This window comes from Protopterus annectens, chromosome 7.part0 (assembly GCF_019279795.1).
Source record: "Protopterus annectens isolate FY-2018-M chromosome 7.part0, PAN1.0, whole genome shotgun sequence".
Classification (NCBI taxonomy): domain Eukaryota; kingdom Metazoa; phylum Chordata; order Ceratodontiformes; family Protopteridae; genus Protopterus; species Protopterus annectens.
Window position 1 is genome coordinate 1,098,753,732 of NC_056739.1, and position 26,667 is coordinate 1,098,780,398.

The 26,667-nt window shown below is 41.5% G+C and overlaps 1 protein-coding gene across 1 annotated transcript in view; it reads left to right on the forward strand.

Moving 5' to 3' along the window:
- Positions 1 to 26,667, forward strand: part of KIF23 (kinesin family member 23) — a 1,082,389-nt gene that overhangs the window by 680,277 nt on the left and 375,445 nt on the right. Inside the window, exon 17 of the mRNA XM_044076375.1 lies at positions 18,969 to 19,126. Within this exon, the coding sequence (XP_043932310.1) occupies positions 18,969 to 19,126 (158 nt within the window). The remainder of the gene's footprint in view (positions 1 to 18,968; positions 19,127 to 26,667) is intronic.

Consider the following 26,667-nt stretch of genomic DNA (forward strand, 5'->3'; position numbering starts at 1 on the left):
TGAAAACACCCTAGACATCATGGGATAGGGGTTTACCTTGAGCTAGTAGAAGCCTCGAGCTTTTGTATTAGGCCAAGTCAAACCGAGCATCAAACCCAACCAGCAAGAATAAAGGCGAGATGGACAACAAATATGGAATGCTTATGGTGAGTACATAACTTCTTATTTTGTAAAGCAGGATTGGAAATAATTGCCCACCTTGTTGCTGGTTGTGTGACATACTAATGGCAGGAAGACTGTATACTGAAAGGCATAATGTGGCAAGACTGTTATACTGGGGATTGTGCAAACATTATGGTATTGAAGTGGTTGAAAAACACTGGAAACATGAGCCACAAAGTGTCATAGAAAATGTAGTCTACATCACATGAAATCACCCAGTACCAACAGTTCAAAAGACAGATGCTAGAAAACCAAGTAATAGTGGTCCATGAAAAGAAGACAAAAGTAGCATTGATCATTGAAATCTGCACACCCAGTCACTACACTGTCTTGCGTACAGAGGGAGAGAGATAGTCATAAGATATCAGGATTTGCAGGCAGAAACTAGAACAATGCGGAATACAGATATTCACAGTTCCACTAGCAGCAGTAGGAGCAACAGGTCTTATAAAAAAGAATCTATAGTCGAATTTGATGCGTTACCAACACATGTAATCCTGTACGAATTGCAGGAGGAGTCATTACTGGGCACATTGTGGGTGCTGCAAAGAGCACTTCTGACATCAAAGACTGAAACAATGCCAATTTTTTGAACTTTAATTGTACTCTTATTTTGACTTAGAAATGGGGTCCATTTCCGGCATGGTATTAGAAACCCGAAAGACTTGGAGAAAGTAAAAAAAAAAGGGCATCCTGGGATATTGTCTGGGCCCATTGATGCAATTTTCTTGGTCTTAGAGAGCGTTAGGGACCTGTTACCTAGTGATAGTACGGGAGTTGTATTTGATATTTCCTGAGGGAAGGTTGAGGAAGGGAACGATTTTGTCTCGGGGGGCCCCACCATGACCATAAAAAGTGTTTGATTTGTCAGTCATTCGTGCCCAAAACCCGCTGTAGTCGACTTTAGTCTCTCACAATTTAGAGAACCAACACCTGAAAATTTAAGCTAAACCTTGATGGAAGGTTCCTCAGCTCCGATGATCGAGCCTACCAAGCAGAAGGCCAAAAGACTTGGGCCCAAAGCCAAAGTCGTGCCTCTCCCCACAGATGTCTTTCCCGAGGTGCATGATAGCCAGGAGGTGCAGTGCATTCCATGTCCTCAGGCCCAGCCAGTTTTACAGGCTGCCTTAGAACTGGATGCCAGCATGTCGAGAGGTGTCACAGATATGTGGTCCCGATGTCGAGGGAACCAAGCCTCATTATATCCGAAGGGCTCAGAGGAATCACCCAGATTACAGTGAGGGAAGATGTTGACTCTGATGTGCTATAGTGTAGGCCTACGTCCAGTTCCTCCCTCTTTGCCACAGATGGATACTCCTGCTATGAAAAAAGCAGAAGGCTAAACATTCCTTCCTGCCACTACCCTTAGACCCTCAGAAAGAGTGGCAAAACTTTCCCAAGGTTTGTTAAAGGCTTTCATGGCCTTTGATGCCTTCCTTTCGGTCCCCTCCCCCTCCTCTCTCTTGGCCTTCTTCCCCTCAAAAAAGGGTCAGATGTCAAGCTTCTTCACAGGAAGATTCCTTGTCTGATGAGGACAGTGATTGTTTAGCTTACTCCTCTCAAATTCCTTCCCATTGGACTATGCCTCCATAGAGGAGGAGTGTAATGGGTCGGGATCCCCTTTGGATGAGATTTCTTTTGGGGGAAATGCTTTCAAAAAATGAGACCTTTTTAAATGGGGCAACTGTCAAATGTTGGTGGTACAAAAGAGATGCTATGACCTCCTCCAGGTAAGAGACACTTAATCCTTCAGCTATCCCTCCAGTCATCCCTGCCTTTCTGGATGCCTTTGCCTCCAGGTTTCTTCATTCTGACTCTCAGCATCTGTCCCCTAAAGTGCCCCCAGGACTCTAATTTCCTTTTTAAAGCTCCTGTAGCAGACCCCCTCTATCATCTCTGTTGCCTCTGATGAGGCCTCTAGTTCCATTTCTTCCACTTCTCTTCTACCCTCTGACAGACAGTAGACAACTCGAGAGGTTGGAAAAGGAAAATCTACACTTCAGGAACTTTAGCCTTTAGGGCTTTGAACTTTCAAACCCACATGGAGCTTGATGGCTCAATTGACCGAAATAATATCTGACATGCCAGACTCACTAAATAAAGCCTTGCCATTGTCCCTGATTGCTGCATCCTCCCAGGTGGCCGACATTCTTTGAAGTGCAATTATGATTCCGGTGAGGCTACCTCTAGAGCTGCAGCTTCATCCTCAGCATTAAGAAGGTTTGCCTGGTTTGAAGCTTCAACTCCTTCTTGAAGGCATCTTAGCGAAGCTCATGGATGCTCCCCTGAACAACTCATCCTTATTTGTTAAACCATCAGTTGAGCTTTTCAAGTCCCTACAGGAAAAGAGCAAGGAATTAAAAGACCTCAAACATATTCTGGTCTCTCCAGTCCTTAAATTTCACAGTAACTTTCTTGGGAAACCAGTCTTCGTCTACAGGCAATCCCGGACTTCCCAACCCAAGCCCTCCAAAGGGAGCAAGAAACCGCATCACCTCAGCATCGTCAGTTGCTTCTCATGTGGCTAAGCAGCACTTTCCTGATATAACAGGCTAGGACTGCCCTGTAATACCCTCTTCTTCCTCCACCTATCCCTATCCATTCCCACCTGGATCCTGCACATCATCAAATATAGATACTTTATGGTTTGGCATGCTGTGCCTTCTTTCAGGGGTAACCCCCACCCTCCTCTAGATGAGATTCCTCTCTTCACCTAGGTACTGGAAAACCTGTTGGAACAGGGTTCAGTACAACCATTGCCCACCCCCCAAAAAGGGACAGGCTTCTATTCTCGCATGGTTCTGGTTTCCAAAAAGGAAGGGCCATAGAAGACCCACCCTAGATCTTTCTTTTCTCAACACCTTTCTAAATGTACCATCTTTCAAGTGCTAACTCTGCAGAATGTCTTTCCCTTGATTCACCCACACAAGTTCCTGCATCTATAGGCATCAAAGATGCATGCTTACACATTCCCATTCACCCCAAATTCATGAACTTTGTTTCTCTGTGGGATCCTACCACTTTCACTTCTCGACCTAACCTTCTGGTCTTCTACAGCTCCAATAGTTTTCACAAAATGGTTGGCTCCATCGGTCACCTTCTGCAGATTCTAAGGCATCCAGATCTTTCCTTACCTAGGCAACCTCCTGCTGCAGGCCAACACCCCAGAGGAAATGGTGAACAGCCTCCACTCAGCCACTGCCATCTTACAATGCCTAGGATTCGCAATCAGCTTCAACAAATTTACCTTCATCCTATCTCAACATCATATCTTTCTGGGGTGAAGATTCCAAACAGACAAAATGATAGTGTCTCTCCCACCCCAAAAGGCTCTGGAGCTCTGTCAAACCTTCTCAGAGATTCTTTCCCTAAAACAGCTGTCAGCAAGACAATTTCTCAGAATCATGGGACTTATGGCCTTCACCATCTCTATACTACCCTGGCAAGGCTCCACATGAGGAAATTTCAATGGTTCCTGAAATCTGTGTAGACAAAGCATGCTCACCTACTAGAATTTCTTATCCCACTTCTTCCTTGCCTCAAGAAAGAGCTCCTGTGGTGGATGCAACAGATATCCACAAACCCAGGACTCCCCATTCACCCATTGCCCCCAACTCAGGACTTGTACCCAGATCCTTCAGATAGAGTTTGGGGGGCAGCTCTGAGCCCACATACTGCTCAAGGACAATGGATCCCTTCTCAGGGGAAAGACCACATAAATGTAAAAGAGATGAAGGCATTGATTCTTGCTATTCAGGCCTTCCAACCTCTCCTCAGCCCAGGACGGCTGCAGATCTACACAGACATGATAGTTCTGTGGTATGTAAGCAGGTGGGAGGGGGGGGGGGGCAAGATCCTACCTCCTTTGCAGAGTAGCCTTACAGGGTTGGGAACTAACACACCAACTTCAGATTTCTCTTAAGGTGGTTTACATCCCTTCCATTCAGAAGTGTAAGGCGGTCTACATCTCTTCCATTCAGAAGTCTGTGGCAGACACTGAGCAGATCCACAGCGCAGTCCCACAAATGGATGCTTCACAGGGATGTGTTCCTGGACATAGTCCACCGATGGGGTAGTCCTCAAATAGACTTGTTTGCCTCTCCAAGCAGACAACTTATTTTGTGCCAGAGAACTCCATTCTCAGTCTTGTAAAGTGGACGCCCTATCAATTTCATGAAAGGGGAAGTTTCTTTATGCATTCCCTCCCCTGCCACTCATTCGACAGTCTTGCTGAAAATTCAACAGGACAGACTGAAAATCTTGCCGGCAACTCCATATTGGCCAAGACAGCCCCCCCCTTTTTTTGCACCTCGCCAAGGGCAATAATCGCAAGTTACCCCGCATAGTAGACTTACTCACACAGGACAAGGGCTCCCTCATCCACGCACACCTGGAAACTCTCCAACTGACCATCTGGGTTGTAGAGCCCTAATACCCTTCTGACACCTCTCCTGTGAGGACTTGCAGGAGGCCAGGCAACCCAACACAAGGAAATCTTGCCTTTCCAAATGGAAGAAATTTTCTATCTGCTGTCTTGCTAGAAACCTGGACCTACTAACGGTGGATCTCCCTCTGGTTCCTTCATGTTTTTTTATTTCTCCAAATCCTTTGGGTGTCCAATACTGTGATGGGAATGGACCCCAATCCTCAGTCAAACTATGATTAAAGTTCATGAAATTAGTATTGTTTCAGTCTTTGATGTCAGCCAAAAGTGCTCGTCGCAGCACTTGCCATGTGCCCAATAATGACGACTTCTGCAATTCGTACTGGGCTACATGGATTGATAACATACCTAAATACAATTGTAGATTTTTTTTTTAGCCCCGTTGCTCCTAATACTATTGGAACTGTCTTGGTATCGTTCTTCCACATTTCTCTTGTTTCTGCCTGCAGATTCTGATATTTTATGATTTTGTCTCTGTATGCAAGACACTGTAATCACTGGATGTAGCGATTTCAGTGATCAATGCTACGTTTGTCTTTTCTTTGACCACTATATCAAGTTTTCTAACATCTATCTTTTGAGCTGTTGGTAATGGGTGATCTCGTGTGATATAAAACATTATTGTGCCTTTCAGTATACAATCCTCCTGCCATTCACTATGTCACAACCAGCAACAAGGTGTGCGACTGTTTCTAATTTGGTTTTACAAAACCTACATTTGTCTTTCTCCCACATGTTCAATGGACTTTGTAAACCAGCGTGTATATAGGTCACTACTACCTTAGGCTGCCAATATTAACCTTTCATCTTTTGGTTTGAATTCGCCTCTCCTTAACCATTCCTGCATTTGTTCCTGATCAACATGAGGTTTTTCCAGAAGTTTTCTATACTTGCAACTATACTTATGCTTTTTCCACATTTCTTACCTTTTCATCTGGTTCTTCACCTTATATTCTTTTGCTTTTTGGCACATTTAGTTGCTGCCTGATTTTTTATCTACTTCTGGTTTGATTTCCATTCCTGCTTGACACTGATATGCTTCTGCTAAATTAAACAGAGAAGTCATCTTAGATTTATTCTCCTCATGTTTCAAAACTTACACTACATTTGGGTCTTGTGAGGTCAGCAGATATCTGTGGAGTCCCACAATTGCAGATCTATACTTGTAGTCGGTTTCAAGGAGGCCCATCCCTCCTTCAGAATGGGGAATATATCATCTTGGTATAGAGTGATTTTTATAAATCATTTGGTAGGCATGAAACAGCCTTCTTGATTTCCTATCTAATCTATCCAACACATTTTGGGGCCAGTCAATCACTCCAAAACTGTAAGTTAGGGCAGGAAGAGCAAATTGGTTTATAGCTTGGATTTTGTTCCTAGATGTCAACGCTGTTTTCAGAATTAGTCTTCTAAAGTATTCCTTACTAAGTTTTATTCACATTTGTTCATGCTTTATTGATGATCCTTCATCAATTCCCAAATATTTTTACACTCCGTCTTGCCGCAGTTCTTTTATATCGCATTCTTGTCCCAAAACTGATGTTTTCCTGGTGCTGCAGTTTTCCTGCTTTAAAAGTTGCTTTTGCACACTTATCAAGACCAAATGACATTCTTATACCATCTGGAAAGTTTTGACAACCTGCAGCTGTGCTTTCAGTTCCTCATCTTATGAGCTATGCAGATGTTCTTCGTGTTTCACTGTTGCAGTTATCAAATTTGGGTTATCTGCTTGCAGTAGCCCTCAGTCGGCCTGATTATCAAAGTCTTGGGTCCTGCATCGGTTGCTGTCTCTTCCATGACGTCAGGTAGTCAGGGGTATAAAGCATGCAGCTGATGCCATTACATCAGTCTTTCTTGCCGTGCAGTGTCTGAAGTGGAAGCAGTTCGCAAGTGCCGGTCGGCCGACTCCCGAAATTTTCATTTTCGAATTTCAGAAATGGTATTCAACTAAAGCTAAGTACCCCGTTCGGGAAATTTTTTCTTGCTATAAACCGATGTCAGTAAAAGTCAGTAATTGTATTTATTGTGGAAAGCAAATGCCTGATAAAGATTTTCATTCGTACTTATTCCTTGCCTAGGCCCTGACCACGATGTACCTCACTGTCGGATTTGTGCCATATTTAAACAACGAACTATTCGTCATCGGTATATTTGCGCTTCTAAATATTTTGGTACTCTGTTCAATTATCCAGATATGTCTTCGGTAAGCCATCCGACTACCGACATTCCGAAAAAATGCAAAGATAGACAGAGACAGGCCGTCTAGGTCCACAGCTGCCGACGACGCTTCTCCTAAGCTAGTCGCCAGTTCTCCGGTACTCAGTGAGGCACTTTCGAAGCCCCCTGATACCCACTACTTCAGATTTGCAGGCCTCTACTGAGACCCATTCGGAGTCCGGTATGCCGCGAGATGCTTCAACTGTGGAACCTGCGGATGTCTCTACCTGGGATGGGTCTGGAGCTGCTGTGCAGGCACCGGCTTCTGAGGGTGTATTCAGGCCTACTGACTTGCATATTAAACCGACACTGTCTTCTTCTTCAAGGCCTAAAACTCTAATCATGCCTAGAAAACCGATGCCCAGACAGCATGGTCAGGCCTCTGTGCCTAAAAACAAATGATAAGAATGGCTGAAGACCTTATTACTTCAATCAGTGGAAGCCAATCGTCCCCCTCTAAGAGGACTGAATTTGCTTATGATACTTCTGATCAGGATTCTGAAATTTGTTTCCTCTGACCAGGATTTACCCTCATCTACCTATGAGGATTCTGATGCAGAGGACTCCATTCCTTCTGCTTCCCCTCCAGAAGATTTCTCTTTTGGTGAAACCTTGCATACTCTTAGGGAGCATTTTTGCTGGTAAAGCCATTATTACTCTGATTCTAAAAAGAGGCTTAGGGATTTCTTACTCCTGCCCCAGCACAGGCCTTTAGCTATCCCCCCTGTGCTAGACATTGTTGATGCCTTTTCGGAATCTAACTTGGCACCTGACTCTCTACCTCCTGCTTCCGGAAAACCTGATAGATATTACAGGGTTCCTGACTCTCAAGTTCCTTTTTAAAAATCCTACTGCGGATCATGAGACTATTTCACAGGGACCCAAGGGCATTAAGGCTACTACTGCCAAAAATCCTACCCCCTCTGATAGAGATTCCAGGGCACTGGATAGATGGGGTAAGAAGGTATACACTTCTGCAATCTTGGCTATTAGGGCCTTAAACTGCCAGTTTCATATGTTAAAGTATCAACAGCATATTATTGGATTGCTTAAACAGAAGATTATGTTGATTCCTGACTGTGCTGAAAATAGATTTACAGGATTTAATGTATTCTGCTGAACAAGTTGGAAAACATCCTTTGCAATGTCGTTTTAATTCACTAGAGGCATCTTGCAGGGCTTCTGTCACTGGGTTTGTACTTAGAAGGCATGCTTGGCTTAAGGAGCAATCTTTGCCAGATCATGTTAAAGCTAAATTGTGGATGCTCCCTTAACTCAGGAATGCCTGTTTGGCAACAAAGCAGAAGTAGATCTTAAAAAGATGGGAGAAAAAGTTAAATCTATGCAAACTGTTAAAGATTTCCTACAAGTACAGCCTCCGATATTTAGAAGGCATTGGCCCTCTAAGAATTGGTCCTTTCCTGCCTCTTCCAGGCCTTCTCCGTTCAAACCCAGAACCAGCAGAACACCCAGGCTTCAGTCCCAGGGTCCGCACAGGACTAAGCAATGGGGGGCTCCCACTTCCAAATCAGGGAGTACCAAGACTCACCTCCCCCATGGTAAACTGTTTCAATGACTTAACTTTAAAACTTCCAATCCCTTCTCAACTGACTGCTCCTTTTGGGGGGGGGGGGGGTTGCTCTGTAGGCAAAATACTGGGGACTCGTTACCCAGGACAAATGAGTTTCAAATATAGTTTCCCAAGGATACAGATTTCACTTCCACACATTATCAACCCCAAACGGTTGGCCAGATCTACCCCCAAATCAGTGGGCAGAGGCTCAAAAGCAAGTACTCTCTCTTTCTTAAGCATAAGGGCTATTCAAACTGTACCAGAAGAGGAAAAGGGACAAGGTTTCTACTCAAGACTTTTTCTAGTACCCAGAAAATACAACTCATGGCATCCTATCCTGGACCTTTCTATCCTAAACACCTTCTTGGTGATCCCAAAATTCAAGATGCTAACCCTTCACCAGTTGCTTCCTATGCTAGGCAAGGATACCTGGTTGGCAACACTGGATCTAAAGGAAGCCTACCTGCACATCCCAGTCAGGGAATCTTGCAGAAGATGCCTACGCTTCAAAGCAGACTACGTGCATTATCAGTTCTCTGCACTGCCCTTTGGCTTATCTACTGCACCCAGGGTATTCACAAAGTGCCTAGCTCCAGTCATTGCTTTTTGCAGGCAAAGAAATATTCAAATATACCCATACCTGGACGATTGTCTAATTCAGGCAGAAAGCCAGGACATACTTTTGAATCATCTGGCATTTGTACAAAAGGTGTTAACTTGTATGGGGTACACCATAAACGAAAATAAATCATATCTTGTACCTTGTCAACAAATTTTATTCCTGGGATCAAGCTTGAACACAACTTCCCAGATGGCTTTCCTCACGCCAGAGAAACAAATTCATTTGACAGCTTACTTCAAACTAATGGCCACAAAACCCTGCTATTTACAAGGCAAATACTGCAAGCTTTGGGGTTTATGGCCTCCTGCATTCTCCTAATTCCATATGCAAGACTGCATATGAGGAAACTACAATGGTACCTAAAAAGCCTATGGTGTCAGCATTCTCAGGATCTAGAAGCAAGGATTCCTATCATACCTTGTCTGCAGTTAGAGTTCCTTTGGCGGGCAGAGGCCTGCCACCAAAACAAGGGACTGCCATTCACTCTACCCCCTGCCACCCAAACCCTAACAACAGACGCATCAGACTATGCATGGGGGGCTCACCTGGCAGTGAAGTGCATTCAGGGCAAATGGAACCCAAGTCAAATGTACCTGCATGTCAATCAAAAAGAAATGTTAGCTGTACAGAATGCTCTGACAGCCTTCAAGGACCACATTCTTCCAGGACAATTAATGGTAAAGACAGACAACACCACTGTTATGTGGTACATAAGCAGGGGGTACCCATTCATACCCCCTCTGCAGACTAGCCATGGCTCTGTGGAACACAGCCTTGAGCTACCAAGTGCATCTACTGGCTCAATTCCTGCCAGTAAAGCTAAATACACTGGCAGACGAACTAAGCAGAAATCTCATGGACCCAGATGAGTGGAAACTGGAATCGACGACTTTCAACATGTTGATAAACAAATGGGGCAGCCCAGATATAGACCGGTTTGCCTCCCCCCACGACTACCAATTGGACAAATTCTGCACAAGGACTCCCCACAAACAAGCTTGGAAAGTGGACGCCCTGTCCTTCAATTGGAAAAATCTTATCAGTTTATGCCTTTCCTCTTCTGCCTCTCCCATACAAAGTACCACTACAGATCAAACAGGACAAACCAAGGACGATACTGATTGCACTTGACTGGCCACGCCAACACTGGCACCCCCTCTTGTGCAGTGTATCACTGCTGGCTCCATTGCACCTGCCTCAGACCCCTACCCTGCTGTCCCAGCAGGAGGGCCAGATTCTGCATCCTCTGCTTCAAACCATGAACCTGGCAGCCTGGCTAATTACCTTATCTCTTCGTTACCATCCCTAAGTAAACAAGTGTTGGATGTCATCTTGGAGGCAAGGAGGCCTAGCAGTAGAAAATCTTATGCTGAAAAATGGAAAAGATTCTGTTCCTGGAACCAAACTCAAGGGATGGACACAGCAGCACCCAATTTACCTCAAATTCTTCAATACTTAACTGAGATGCTTCACAAGGGCCTTTCTTTTTCCTCCATCAAAATTCATGCCTCAGCCATTTCAGCTCATTACAACACAGAACCCACCCCTCTTCTCTCATCCACTGCTCAAGCAGTTCCTCAGAGGAGCCAAAACTTAAGACCACCCAGGAGAGCCCCAACTCCAGCCTGGGACCTTAACTTTGTATTGGAAAAACTCACTCTCCCACCTTTTGAGCCAGCTCACAGTGCAGAGTTAAAATTCCTTTCTTGGAAAACAGCCTTCCTTTTCGCAATCACTTCATTAAGAAGGGTATCTGAATTACATGCCCTTATGGCAGTGGAGCCTTTCATCATCTTTCATGCGGACAGTTTGTCCCTCAGGACCAATCCTTTATTCATGCCCAAGGTAGTATCCAGTGTGGCTCTTAATCAGTCCATTCATTTGCCAACCTTCTTTTCTAATCCACAGAACAAAGGGGAATGTATACTGCACTCTTAGCACAGACAACTTAGATTTTACTTGGACAGGACTAAACCTCAAAGGAAATCTGAACAGCTGCTGGTAGCATTTGCTGCAGGGGCAGAGGGGAAGGCCATTTAAAAGCAAACCATTTCTAAATGGATAAGCCATTGCATTCATTTCTGTTATAAGCACCATGGAAAACCTATCCCACAGGGGATAAGACCACACTCAACCAGGGCTGCATCTACCTCTACAGCCTTTCTCAGAGGTGTCCCTACCAGGGACATCCTAGAAGCTGCTACATGGAATTCTGTACATACTTTCACCAAGCATTACCATTTGCCAATTTTCTCTAAATCCAGAGCTTGCTTTGCCACTGCAGTCTTGCAGGGCCTTATAGCTGGTCCTAATGCTAACTAAATTCCTCCTCCCATCCTTAGCTTTGGGAATCTACCCAAATGTGATGACTGCAACAGTGAAACACAAAGAACATAGTGGAGTTGTGTACACTTACCATAAATGTAGATGTTCAAGTGCATTCACTGTTGCAGTCCTTGTTACCCTCCCTCCAGCCCCCTGACTTCTTTTGGCTATACCTCTATTCTCCTTTACTATGCTTAAAAGATTTTTGGTGTATTTACTTTTTTGTTGGAAGTATAACCTTGCATATATATATATTTAATTGTTTCCCATTAGGGGGGCACCTGACATCTGGGGCAAGAAAAACTGATGTAATGGCGTCGGCTGCATGCTTTATATCCCTGACGTCATGGAAGAAGACAGAGCAACCGATGCAGGGTCCAAGACTTTGATAATCCAGCCAACTGACGGCTACTGTAAGCAGATAACCCAAATGTGATGACTGCAACACATCTACATTTATGGCAAGTGTACACAACTGTACTTTTTAAATCGACAGAGAAGAGAAGTTTTTCACACTTAAGTTGTTTTCTGGGAGCCAAATTGTAGCCATGGCCTTGGCTGTTAAGTAAACAGCTTAATGGGTTAATGGCAGAATAGCACCGGTGTCTGGAATATCCTGAAAGTATTAGCCGCCAGGGTATAAAAAGCGCATGACCACGCCATATCCTCAGTCTTTTGCCGCATGGCTCGGACATGTGCAGAAGCAGCGCTGCGTGCGCCGCTCGCATTCTGAAATTTTCGTGATGAGTGCTTTCCACCAAAACCAAGTTATTGGTACTCCCTGCTAGAATATTTTTGTTTTTCGCTCTCAGTTATTTTATTTGTCAGAAAAAGTAAATAATTACATTTTGTGGGAAAACAGATACCGCATAGGATTTGTCACTTGGGACCTGAGCACCACGACCTGAGCATTTAGGTGTCGGTTTTGTGCTAGTGTTATTTAATAAGCGCATGTTAAAAGGTAAGGTTAGATTAGCATTTAGTCTTTGGTGATTAAGCTGTTTAATTGAGGATTATGCCGGGCCGGATCCTCCGACGGGAGTCAGGTCAAGCTGAAGGGTTCTCCAGGTTACTCTTCCCCTCTATGCCTAAGGTGGTTAGGCCTTCTGCTACTATTTCAAGGCTTCTTCTCTAAGCCTTCCTGTTTTGTCTGTCTCTGCTCTCTCCAGGGTGTCTCCAAAAGCCAGCCTAAAAAGCACATGCTTAAAATGCTTACTTTTTTACTAGGTTTAATTAGAGGTTCTATGCCCCTCCTGATAGGGTTGAGCAGTGGAGCCAGAGTTGATCAGGCCTCAGAAGACTCATCCAGGCTGCTCTTCTGCTGAAGATATCTGAAGATATTCAAGATTTTCCCCTTGATCGGATTCTGATGCAGAAGATCTCCAGAGGATTTTTTTCATTTTCAGGAACTCTTCATTATGAGAGCATTTTTAAGTGGGAAGGACAGGATTTCTCTGATTCACGGAAGAGGCTAGGGAATTTTGTTTTTACCTCAGCATAGACCCTTGGCAATACCTCCCTGTTTGGATGTTGTTCAAGATGTTTTCTCGAGGCTTCAGATTCTTTGCCTCCAAGGCACAGGTTTTAAACAGCAGCTGGGCACAGGTAAATAAGAGTATATAGAGTCCTATATCGGGACCCAAAAGAGTAGTAGAATAGTCTCAGGGTTAGAGCCTCTGTTGTAAAAGATCTCTGGAGCCTCTGTATAGAGGCTAGAGCTTTGGATAGATGGGGCAAAAGATGGGGTAAAGGTGTATCTTTCTTCTACTTGGGCTTTAGGGCTTTAAATTTATATGTTGAAGTATCAGGAATTCCTTCCTTTCTCTAAAAAAAATCTAAATAAATTGCTTGGCAGAGGGCATAGAGTGTAAAGAATTGCAGGAGTTAGTGCATGTCTCTGAACAGGTGGGTAAGCATTCTTGCAGTGTGGTTTTGATGCTGCCTCTTCTGCCACTGGTTCAAGTTCTTCAGGCACGCCTGGCTTAAGGATCAGAATTTGTCTGAGCATGTTAAAACTAGAATTCTGGATGCCCTTTACAGTCTGGAAGTTTTGTTTGGTCCCTGTAGGTCGGTTTTGAAGAAAATGGAAGATAAGGCTACTAAATCTATGGTAACTAAAGATTTTTTTGCAGGTGCAAACCTCAAAGTTAGTAGAAATTGGGGCCTACTAAGGGGTGGGCGTATTCTTCTTCTGATTCTCAGGTGAATCTAGGCATTGGCAGGGGCAGGCTCACGGTACATTTCAGGCCTAGAACTTGGGGTAAAGCTTCTGCCAATCTGCAGGTGAGGGCAGGGGCCAGTCCTTTAAGTAAACAGGCCCAATGACCTGCATTTTCAGCTGCCAGATTCTTCTTGCCTGGCAGCAGGACAAATGGGTATTTATAAACCGAGGCTACAAGTTCTATTCTATTACATTGCCTCCTTTTTCAGGCATGCCAGAGACGCCTCCCCTCAAAGGATAGAGGCTCCTACAGCAGATTTTTTACTTCTTCAAATAGGAGCTATACAGCCAGTTCCTCTGTCAGAAATGGGGATTTTACTCTTCTCCTGTTTCTAGTACCAAAGAAAGAAAACACGGAGACCAATTTTGGATTTATCTAACCTCAACACTTATCTGTATTCTAGAACAAAACAAAGTCAGTCTAGTACCCTCTCAGGACATGTGCTTTCTGGGTGTGAGACTGAATACAGCTTCCAGATGGCTTTTTTTTGACCCGGAAACAAAAAAGCCTTGCTGCAGCCATTTCTGCTCACTATGACTGTGACCCTTTATTTTTTTCTCATCCTTCTTAAGCAATTCTTTAGAGGGGCAAAGAGAAGGGTTTGGAATTACAGGCCCTGGCAGGCAGTGGAACCTCTGATTTTTCCATAAGGATAGGTATCTTTTGCGTACTAATCCTTCCTTTATGCCTAAAGTGGTTTCTAGTTTTGAATTTTTATCTCTTTGATAATAAACTGTCCTTTAACATGGCTTAATTGCAAAGTGGTCTGCCACTGCTTCATGGTCACTGTAACGTAGGCGCTCAGTGTAGGGGTGTATCTTGTACATTTTTAAGCACTATTTTATGCATGAATGGTGGGATACTGTCAAATGCTTTTTTATAGGCAATCCATTTCCCTTTTTACAATTCTCCAGTATGACTTTACTTAAATGATCGTTTGCTCCATATGACTTTCTTTTAATTGCCCCTTTTTTCTACTGCCATAATTGAGTTTCTTACTGAATGAATATAAACTGTCAGTATCAATTCTCTTGTGTAGTTTATACATCGCCAGAAGGCAAGTTATTTGGTGTATAATTTTTAGGGTTGCTTGCAGGTTCACAATAAGTAGAAGCATTGTTTTGCCTTTTAGCCATGTCTGTGTCTGTTCGAGGTGCGCTCATAAATATTTCTTACTAATGGCTAAATCTTCGTGCAAAGATGTTAATACTTTTAACCAAAAGTTAGTAACTGCATCTGGGCCCGGGGTTTTCCAGTTAGAGGCTTTTCCCATCTTTGTTTCAATCTCTCTGGCTGTTACTTAATACCATTTGATATCCTGCACCTTTAAACTTTTATCCTTTGTTTTACTTCTATCCATTTAGCATCTTTGTTCCACAGGATCTTCATAGATACCCCTCCAAATGAATCTATTTCCTCTTTTTTTTTTTTTTTTTGGCGGTATTTTAATTCCTTTTACTTTGTTTCCCAGTTCTCTCTTAAACTTTTTTGGGTCATTAATAAATTGCTTATTTTGTACTTTCCCTTTATATTTATCTGTGTATCTTCTAAGTTTTTATGTATGTGCTGAAATTTTGTTTTTTTATGATAGTGCATGATAGAGCCTATTCTGTTCTAATACTGCCCATTGCTTTTATCACATCTATCTTAGTATTTTTGTTAATCTATTCCTATTTCTATAGTCTTCTAACAGTGATACTTGTCTTAACTGCTTTATCGTTTTCTCTATTCGATAGTTCCATAATGGTATTAAAATTCTCCCCTTCCTTTCCCTTGTTACCGTGTGTTCTTGTGGTAGAACTTTATTAGTTATTAATTTAGCAGCACAGTAATATATCCTGTTATACCACATGGATCTCTGGACAGTCCTAATTACTGCATTCATTTGTTTTATCAGACTTCTGACGTTTGGGGTTTATTGACCTTCTGCAGTCTAGTTCTCTCATTGATATTAATATGTCTATCCATGTCTGTTAAATCAAGCAACTCTTCTCTTAGCTCATTTTCTTCCAAACTGAGAGCACATCTCTTTTTTTCCATTTCCTGTGGGCATTCTATAGAAAGTGCTACAGCATCTCTGTGGCACCTTCTCTTCAATTTCATCCTGTGCCATCCCTTGCTCTGTCATATGGGAACTCAGTGGCCTATCACTCCTCAACATTGACTGCATCAGAGTTTCCACAGTTTCCTGTTCCTTTCCTTGCTGTCTAGCTTCAAGTGAATGTTTATATTGGTTTCCTGTGGAAGGCTTCAAAATATCTTGATACGGCACCTAACCAATTGCTTCCTGTTCCACTGTTTTCCCCTTAATTTGGATATCAATTACTCTATCCTGTTGTGGTGATGTCTTTCATGTCTGTGTGAATTGCTCAATGCTGGCTTAGCTTATTTTTCCATAAAAGCACATTTGTCAGATATCCCTGAATGTCTGCCCTTTCAGCTCCTTTGGCTTCCAGATTTGAGGCTAAATAATTCCTCAAAGGCGTCCTCCACATTGGATACCCCAGGAGAACCTGTACAGTAGCCACACTCCTAACAGACCTTCTGTTGTATTAGTCCCCTGTATCTGGACTTTGCAGTGGTGAACAGTCTCCACCACATTTTTGGCGGCCTTTTTTTTCTGCAGGTGAGTCTGTCTCAGAGTCTGACCGCACTTTATTTTTAAGTTGGGGAGTTAAACTTGGACTCCCCTTGAGAAGAAGACTCCACATAATCTACTTAGAGCAGTGTTCTTGGCCCTGAAATGATGCTCTGTGGCTTATCCTCATCTTGCCAAATCAGGCTGTAATGTGGCATTTGTGGAAACAAGAGGGTCCAACATTATACCCCCACTGCAGACAGTTTGTTTTTAACTGGCTGTGGGTAATATACATCACTCTTAAGTTCACAATTGTTTTGCAGGGAATTGAGCTTGTGGACGTTGACCTTCTCCTTTTAACATCTGGAATTCCAGATTCATGGACCTTTATCTGGTTCAACTCTTCCAGAAGTGGGTCACACTGTAGACTAGTCTGTTTGCCAACTAGACAAACAAAGCCTGTCCTCATTTTATGCCATTTGCTGCACAGAAAGGGTGAGATTTTTATTGAATTAATTTTGTCTTGCATAACACAAGATTCTTCTGATTCATATCTCAACCATGAGATATGAATTGTAAAGACTAAAACTCTTTGCTCTTGGTGCTTTCTAGCTGAGAGGTTTAATTTCAAGCATTTAACACTGCGGCAACAAGAAACTCTTCCAACACTAAGTGGGATGTTCAAACAGAATGATGATTTACTCCATTTAATGGGACAGTTTCCTGTTACAGAATCACAGATCCTACAAAAAGTGCAGGTTGTCTTTGTATTCGAGGTTGATAGCCTTCCACTTGGCAAACCTGTCCTTCCAAATGGAAGCTTATCTGTTAGGCAAAGCGTTTTCCATACTGCCTGTTCGCACACATGCAATTTTGGCTTTTTTTGCTGCACTATTATGATTTAGACCAAATCTATGGCCGAGATTTCAGTTTTCTGCCACTGATACCATTTTAGAAGGTGGAATTGTAATGGAACACTGGCTCCAAATCATCCTTTCCACCAAACATTTGCTTTATCTATTTGAGCCTGTCAGGACAGCAATGTTTGTTTTTGTTGGCCAGCATTCTTTGTAGTAGCCATCACATTTGCATTTAGAATATCAGAGTTTTAGACCCTCCTGTGAAGGGATGGTTATGTCTGTATTCTTTTTAACAAGAATCTGCTATCAGAACAAATGCATGGATCCACCTGAAGGATTTCCAAGCTGTTCCAAAATCATGATTTTCTTTGTGGGGCCAGAAACTAGGAAGTCAGCAGTCCTTAACACCTTGGATGATCTCCATTACCTCAGTTAAATGGGTGCGTAAGTTTAGGAAGATGGACCATTAGCTCAACTCTTGCTTCAAGGAGGGAAAGATTTTATAGTCCATTAGCTCAACTCTTGCTCCAAGGAGGGAAAGATTTTATAGTCCAAGCAAGGCTTTCAAAGTGGATTGGCAGCGGCATTAGCTTTTGCTGTCAAGTGGCCAGCAGTGCACTAGTAAACGCTGTGTTCACAGTTCTCTGCATGACAGGACTGGCTGCTTCCAGTGCTTGCTCCAAGAATCTCTCCTTTGCACATGTGTGCCATGGCCACTTAATCTTCAGTGCACACCTTAACCAAGCAAACATTACTGCCTTGACTACTAAGTGTAGAGGCTGTTATAGTTTTTACAGTACTGTCACTCAGCCCTTTTAATCTGTCGTTATGCTGTGTTTTTACAGTTTCATTCTGTAGTTTTATAGTAGTTTATTACTCTGTGCTCTGTTTTAAAATATTTTATTACTCAAACTACTAATGTCTGCCATTTTGCAGTCCTCCAGTCCCCTTCCACCTTGGTGGTTTACTGCTTGAAATTTATCCTAGCAAAGGGGGCATCGTGGAGGGTTTTCATTGCTCGGTATAGCAGATGTTACTGTATTCGTTGTTTTATGAGGGCATTCCTTAATGAGTCTAGTATGTCCTTTCTGTCTCCATCCCATTTTTTGGTGTGCCTTTTCCCCATCCAGTTGCAGTGAACATGCATATGTAGTCTTTTGGATAGCAGAAGTCATGCACACCTGCCAGCATCCAGTTTCTGTGAGCTGAGAGCTTGGAGCTGAGTCACAGTTAACATTGAAATGTGAGGAAAATCTTTAAATTGAGCAAATGCATTATATTTTTCCCTTGCTTTTTAATTGTTTACAATTAAGCTGCATGATGACTTCACTGATTGCCACATATTAAGTATCACATTTAAGCTGTATTAGAGCAGTATTACTGTGGGGGATCTACCTTTGAAGCACTGTAGGTTTGAATGAAAAGATGACTGTCACTTCTGGCAATGCTTGCATGGAGCAGCACACGGTAAAATGTGCTCCTAGTATGAATAAGTTAACACTGCAAATGTCAAAAGATTTCCTGGCAGGTTTTTGCTGGTGGCTAGAAGAAAGATTGATGGACTTGCAGATCAGTCTTTAACTTACCCATTGCATGACTTCCAAATATGCTGTTGAATAGGTGAATATGGAGTGAAGCATGAGCTCTTACCCATGAATGTATTCATTGCATGATATCATACAAGTACATCAGATGTACCTTACATATTGAAGCATGGGATTTTCCTCTTGCTGCAACTTGCTGAATTCCATTTAGTAGAAATTATGTACCCATCCGAGGAAGATTTCTTTCTAGCTTATAAATCCTCTATTATGTTAAAAATGTATTTTATCTCACATTTATACAGCTTTTTTTATGACTTGAGGTATGCAAAGTTTTCAACTAAGTCACTGGTGAGTAGAGTCAAAATCTGAGATTTGGTCTTAGCAAAAAAACTCCACTCAAACATTTAATTTTTTTGTACAGGAAGCACTTTCAGATCTATGCTTCACGAGTGTGAAGGAAATATTGCCGCTAAAGAAATTCATGTTCAAGGGAAACTTGGTGAAAAGGAAAGGATTATTTCAGGACACAAGACTGAAATGGAGCGTCTGGAAAAGAAAGTTAAAACCTTGGAATATAAGGTATGTAATCCACTGGCTAGCACACTTTAGTAGTCTGGTTACGCTGGTGCATTTATTTGGCTGTTCAATTTGTGCTTACATAAATTCCTGCTTCAGCGTATAGTAAAGAAAAAAGAGCTGCGCCTTACTTAAAATAGGGCTTCATGTCCAGCAACCAGTTTACTGTTCTGAATCATTGCTCCTTATGTGTATGCATTTGAATTTTAACTATGAAGATGATCCCAATTTTTGGCCAGTCTTGGTAATTTTTTTTGGAGATGCAAGGAAGTTTTGAGAAGGAAAGGGGTTGCCAAAGCTAAATAAAATGGCTTGAGGAGAATATGAGAAGAAAGAGATGACAAAGGCAGTATTTTTAAATGAATGTGCAGGGTTTGTAAGTGAGTATTTATACTTTGTATTCCTAAAGGAAGAAAAGAGAGTTGCTAAACTCAACAAGAAGAGTTCATTGTATATTCTGGTCCTTTCACAGAGTAAATGGTCACAAAGCTATTCCAGAAAGTAAAGATAGAGGACATTGCAGTTTAAGAAAGCTTAACCCTAGAACTGTTAAGGAGCTCAAAAGAGAATAGGAAGAACTACCATGACGCAAAAGACATTGGAATTGCTACAGAGCTTCCAATACTCAGTATAAAGTGACAGAATTAAATCTGTGCTTTGGTGTATTGAAAAAGGGCCTTCATAGAGAAGTACAAATTTAATTCCTTTTTATTTTTTGTTAGTAGTGGTTTCACCTGACTGCTGTTTAAAATATCGTGGACTTCATTTCTGTATGATAGAATGTAAACTAGATGGTCAGAATGTGCAAAGATTAACTGTTAGACATACTGGATCCCATAAATAGGAAGTGGATCACCCCCTAGTTTGCTTTTAAAAGTATTAGAAAAGGGCTGTAAAATGAATGAATGTGTAGTAGCCTCAGAGTTCTAATGAACAAAGGAAAAGTAAACAAGATGCAGCTAAACTCGAGATTTAATGTTGTGCATCTTCCTTGGTGCATCCTTAGTTAGTTCTTCACCAATGGGATTTTTAGCATTATTGGTAAAATCCTTAATCTTTGGTCATCACTGATCTAATACGCCTGCTTTTGTAGCAAGCACATACGCGGATCCTGACAAATCTGTTTGTCTAGCTATAAATTTTTGCCATTTGTAAAGTCATATATATGCATGTTTGACCAGCATAAGTGTCTATTTAGCCATCGGAGGTTTTAAGTGGGGAGAAAGCTGGCCTTCTTGTCATCCAGGAGAAAGGCAGTGGTAGATGTCTGTTTGTATGGAGACTGGAAGACGTCTTTGTTGCTGTAGGCAGAAACTGGACCCATCTACATTGGGCTTTACTGTCATAGAGCAGGTCTAGCTAGGCCTAAATGTCTTTGAAGTAAGTCTGGTATTCAGCTGTCTACTTCTCACCCTGCAAGTGGTGGTGTCACTGTCAACTAGTGAGCGAGGGTGCTGGTGACCTTTGTGAGGAATAATGGGAATTAAGGAGATGAACCTTCAATTCACTTCCTGTGAGATACTATCAAAGGATCTTGCACTGTTCTACCTTTTCAGTGATTAGAGAAAGCTCATTAGTGATTAACATAGCGCAGGGAATGGTCTCTAGAGTCATCTTACCACAAGTCATTTATATTACAGTCCAGGGATTCTCCTTATGGGACCACACCCCTAGATCTGGATGTACTATATTTTTGGTGATGTCTATTTAGCCATCAGATTGCCAGCAAAGACCATCAGCAGCATTGCCTGAATAGCTTTTGTGAAGAGTGCGACTGTTCAACCACTTGATGTTTTAAGTGGGGAGAAAGCTAGTCTTCTTGTCATCCAAGAGAAAGGCAGAGGTAGATGTCTGTCTGTATGGAGACTGGAAGACGACGTTGTTGCTGTAGGCAGAAATTGGACCATCTACATTGGGCTTTACTGTCATAGAGCAGGTCTAGCTAGGCCTAAATGTCTTTGAAGTAAGTCTGGTATTCAACTGTCTACTTCTCACACTGCAAGTGGTGGTGTCACTGTCAACTAGTGAGCGAGGGTGCTGGTGACCTTTGTGAGGAATAATGGGAATTAAGGAGATGAGCCTTCAATTCACTTCCTGTGAGATACTATCAAAGGATCTTGCACTGTTCTATCTTTTCAGTGATTAGAGAAAGTTCATTAGTGATTAGCATAGCCCAGAGAATGGTCTCTAGAGTCATCTTACCACAAGTCATTTATATTACAGTCCAGGGATTCTCCTTATGGGACCACACCCCTAGATCTGGGTGTACTATATTTTTGGTGATGAAAAACAAAAGTTGACATCACTAAAGATCCTGTTAGAAATGGTTTTGATGTTTTGACTTCAGCTGAACTAATGGGTAATGACGTGTAGGCGGTAAATATTTAAGAGGAAGACCAGCTGTCAAAGTTTTGTTCTATTGATGGGTGAAGAAAAAATTTGAATGTTAAAGAGCAAAAAGTTTTGAAAAGGTGAAATCTGGATTGTGCTTTATATCAGTCCTGTTGGAATGACTTGATCAAGAGACTGTCAAAGTTCACAGCATTGAGTTTGTGAGGTCAGTTTGCCATGACCCCCAATAAGCTGATAATTGAATGTTCGAATAAGAAGGATATTTTGGCTGATAAAGTGGAATATGAACATTGAATACTCTGGTTGTAACGGGATATGTGGCTGAAAGAAAAAAAATGAGTCTAGTTTGGAAGTATTGGAAGAAGCATGTTTCAATCGACAGTCTGAAAACCAAGATGGTTCTATGGACAGGGTTTGCAAAATTGTCATTGGTGACTCAGAAGTAATTAGGGTGCCAGCATGTGTATCAAAATGGTCATGCAGTAAACCTAGTCTTTTCTGTTAGAAGTATTGTAGTTATGGCATCCAGGAAGGATATTTGCATTAGCAGGTAAAAAGAAGCATAATTTGGATGCATCCTTCATCAGAGGGGTGTAGTTTATAGATGCTGTCTGCGTATATAAAAAAGTAAGTTAAAATGTAAGCTGTCTTTTCCAGCTGTGTTGAAGGTTTGCTCAGCAGTGTGCATCTTGACATTTACAAATACTGAAGAAAGACCTTATAAGTTAAGGGACTTGATTTTGCAGTAATTTTGCAAAAGTGTGTGTGTGTGCGTCTGTAAATGGGTAAGACTTCTAGATCTGTAGGTTAACAAGGAGTAGAGAGACTAACAGAAGTTGTGTGGGAAAATAAGACTACTTTGGGACCAGCCAGTTAAAGATGGTATGAGAGATTTCATTTAGGTGACTGACCATGTATTTGTGGTCAGAACCATATTTGCAATGAAATTTCACAGTGGAGACATTAGAGAGCAAAGGCATATTTCTGTAGCACTTAACTGGGCTAGTCACTAGATGTATTAAAATTGAAGACGGACTTGTGTTAACAGAAGAGTGTATTACTTTGAAGAGGGAATTTAATTCCCAGTTATATCAAACATTGTGGCAACCTGCTTTTCATTAGAAGAAACTAAATTACTTGATGGATACTCATTTAAGATTTGTGAGAGAATTTCAGAATCATTTTAAGTTTGGGACGTTGATGCATCCATGAAGAGCATCTGATCCTAATTGCGTCTCGCCTATTTTAGTGGTGATCCCTGCTCCACTGAACAGTAAACATGTTTAAACTCTGTGTTTGGAGTTTGACCTATAAATACAAAGTTAAAATCCAAGTTAAATTGTGAAGAAGTTTATATACTAACAGTTGCTTAAGACTTGCGTTGTGGTTCTTAAAGCGATGTGCTTGATAGTGCATTGTTACACGTTTTGAAGGTTTTTCAGAATTTTATATATATATATATATATATCACACAAAGCCTGATTACCGTACTATTTAACAAGTGAGAGTTTTAGTAAAGAGTTATCAGTGACAATAAGGACATATTTGTGAAAAAGATGAAACTAGTACAAACAGTGGAGAGAGGCAGGCTGTGTTGGTTAAAACCCGCTCATAGTATTAAGGTAGCATTTGTGACTGTTAGGAGTTACTGGCTTTAACGTCTGTACTGTTGCTGTCAGAACGTGATTAGTGTGGCATCAGCAGTATAAGGTTTGAAACCTTCTGGTACTCAAGCGCACAAAAGGCAATGTCTACATTAAATATGCACTATTGTCTTGTGTAAAGCCAATACTTATCAGACCCAATTAAGTTTCTCTGTTCAACTTTAGAAAATAATTAGAATCACTTTCTCCCCAGAATTTCACCAATGTCTGAGCCCAGTACTTTCCAGCACAATCTTGCCAACAGTAATCATAACTTTATCAAAAATATTTGACATGCACACACTTGACAGTATTTTCCAGATGAAAGGGATAAATGGTTCTCCCCAGCACAATCATCCTCCCCGTCAAAGTTTAGTGTGCTAACATCAGTTAGTCCTATCTAACAAAACACAAACATAACTTATTGTTCACTCCTAAAACAAGCCAGCATTTAAATACTCAAATGGGACCAGGTAGCTTTGAAAAGTCACTCTTCATAGAAGTAGATACCATAAGTTGCAGATAGTAGTGAAATGCATAAAACCTTAAGCTAATAAGTAAAATGCCACTGATAAACATTCAAAGTTAAATTGTTTTATGTAAAGAATTTTAAGCATTCTCTCTTCAAATACACAGTTTAAAACTTGCATAAGATGTTGAACAATAAGTTGAAAATCAAACATTCATACAGAAAATGTTCACAAAAAATTAACATCTGAATTATTGAACTAGAAGCCATCTGCATCTGGGAAAGAATTTGTGATATTTTACACACTCTGGCTTTTAAATCTAAAAAAAACCAGAGTCTGTTGTCCTTCAACATAATGCTATCAAGTCACACTTATTTTCTATAGCTGAGCCCATGAATAGCTGATTCTGTCCACAGACTTTTCTAGGCAACTGGGAATGGGAATAGATTGCCACACCTTTTGTCCATATCACACTGACATCTGTTTACTAGTCGGTCACAAGTCCGTCTAGCACATGTCTTCAGGATGTTGAAGGAAACTGAAATACTTGGGAGAAAACTCCCAGGAACACGGGTAAAATATGCAGACTCCACATAGAAAGGGTACTGTGACTGTGAACCAAACTGAGGAATCTTTTGCTGTGAGGTAACAATGCTAATGACTTACAAGCTGTACAGTTTGTTCCGTCTCCAGGAGTATCTTTCAGTAGGCAAAATGTTAACTCCTTAACAGACTAACTTGAATTAACAATTTAAGTCCCCAAATAGGACTTTCTCTGGCCTTAGTTCAAATTTTAGAAGATGCTTTCCTGTTTTCACTGTCGCAAAAGTTTGGTGAGGGGATTCTGACAAGCTGCTGTCCAAATAAGGCATCATTGTTATATAATTTGGCCATGATTTTCAAACAGCAAATTTTACAACATGCACACATTTGTGGAGCAAGGTTTAGTTTTGCTTTTAAACTTGTATACCATTATGCACATAATCTTTGACATAGGCAAGTACAATTTAGCTACTTTCACTTCTGTGTTTTAAACAACTGCATTTTTTCTTATTTGATACAGTTTTAACACAACTAGTTCATTTTTATATATTAATCCTTTGGAAGAAACGTAACTTTTCCAAGTTTATTGCAGTTCTTTTCTCTACGGTTGTCTTTCGGCTTTTTCCGGTTAGGGGTCGCCACAGCGGAACTCCGGTCCGCTAATGATTGGCAGTAGATTTTTCCTTGCTGAGTTGCCAGCCCTGACGCACAACCTTCAATGAAGGTAAGCCCATTCACGCATGACTCCACACAGAAGATGCTCTAGCTGAGAATGGAACAGGACAACGCTTACCGCAGCACCGCCACCGTATTAAGCATAAATATATGCTTAAAAAGGAGCATTTTTAATATGCTTTAAGTTTCTGGTACTTAACTTTTGCTGCATGGTTTATGATACCTGTTTATGCTGTCATTTTTTCCCACATAATATTCATAAATTATATGGCCTGTATTTTTTTTTGTTTTTTTTTTCCATAAGAATCTTTATAAAATACTGTTTTAACTACACTGATATCACAGAGACTTTCAGTGAACTAAATCACATTATGGATAGAGTGGTTATGCATCCGTTGAATTCAATAGACATACCACCATGCAAGCCTAAACGTTTTCTGTTTAAATCAACAGACACATACCTGTGCTTATCCCTAAGATGATACCACCATGCAATAAAGAACTGCCCATTTATTACAAGGTTATGGTACCTGGAACTCCCAGACAAGTGCACTGGCTTATGCATTCCTACCCAGGAATCCCGCATGAGCCCATGCAGTAATAGCACAAGTCAGGTGGTAGGGAGCAGGCCAACGTGCTCGTCCTGTGGGATGGCTAACCACGCCTCTGGCAGATCACCACTCTTCTGACCTTTGTTGTAGCTACTCTGAGGAAACGTACCACTGAGTGCTAGATTTACCTCTGGTTACACAAGTACAGGCTCAATACAGTTGAGCTCCAGTGGGTGGACATCTAGTACTCCTATGTGGTTAGCCAGAGCTGCCCCCATCCCCCAGGGATGGACAAGCCAGCAGTGGGCACTTACTCCCATCCAACTCCACAGTTCCTTCAGACACCCAGACAGCTATTCAAACTCTGGTCTTCTGAAACAGTCTGGTTTCTGTATCTCTACGCAAGAGCTGAGAGAAGATTGACTGTGCAGCACTGGCAGTGGATGTTGGACAGCCATTTCTGCTTATATGCTCAAGTCAAATTAGAAATGTAAAAATATAGAAATAAGTAATACTTTGATTTTTTTTATTATGGTATGCGGATGGCTAATGCCTAGTTTGTCTGGTGGTGGTTGTTAGGCTAAGCAGAGCAGTTGACAATGGCAGGGGTATAATATACTGGTAATTTAAAGTGTGACATACTGTTTTACAAATAAACCAACCCTGCCTGTGTGTGTTTTGTGCAAGCTGAAAGACGTACTCTATTTGTAAACTGTGAATGAAAGTGGAGTCTGTAAAATAAATTTATATAGGTACTGTAATGAAGATGAGATTAATAAGTATATATAGGATAGTGGAGTGACTGGAGATTGAGAAAGGTTTGGAGTACTGTTTTGTCTACAGGCAGTATGTTGGTATTTAATGCTGAATTGCTTGCTTGTGTGTGTGTGTGTGTGTGTGTGTGTGTGTGTGTGTGTGTGTGTGTGTGTGTGTGTGTGTGTGTGTGTGTGTGTGTGTGTGTGTGCAACATTTTATATCTTAATCTGTGCTGAGCCTGAAATTGGATAATACTGATAGTGCACTACCCCCGTAAAGAAATATAAATAGACATAGGTCCTCAGGGATGTTTGATGGAACCTAAGTGAATCCAAACAAAACAAAAATGCCAGTTAATAGTTTATGAAGGCTTTTTATTGATATAAAATGCTTGAACACTTTCTTTTGTAGTGTAATATTTCTCCACAGCTATCATAATTTCCGAAGGCACTCCTTAAGTAAATAAATTAAAAATCGTGCACATAACCCTCTAGTCTGTATCAAACTGAATTGTATATTTGCTCTGAGTCAGAAGTAAAATTATAAACTGTGCT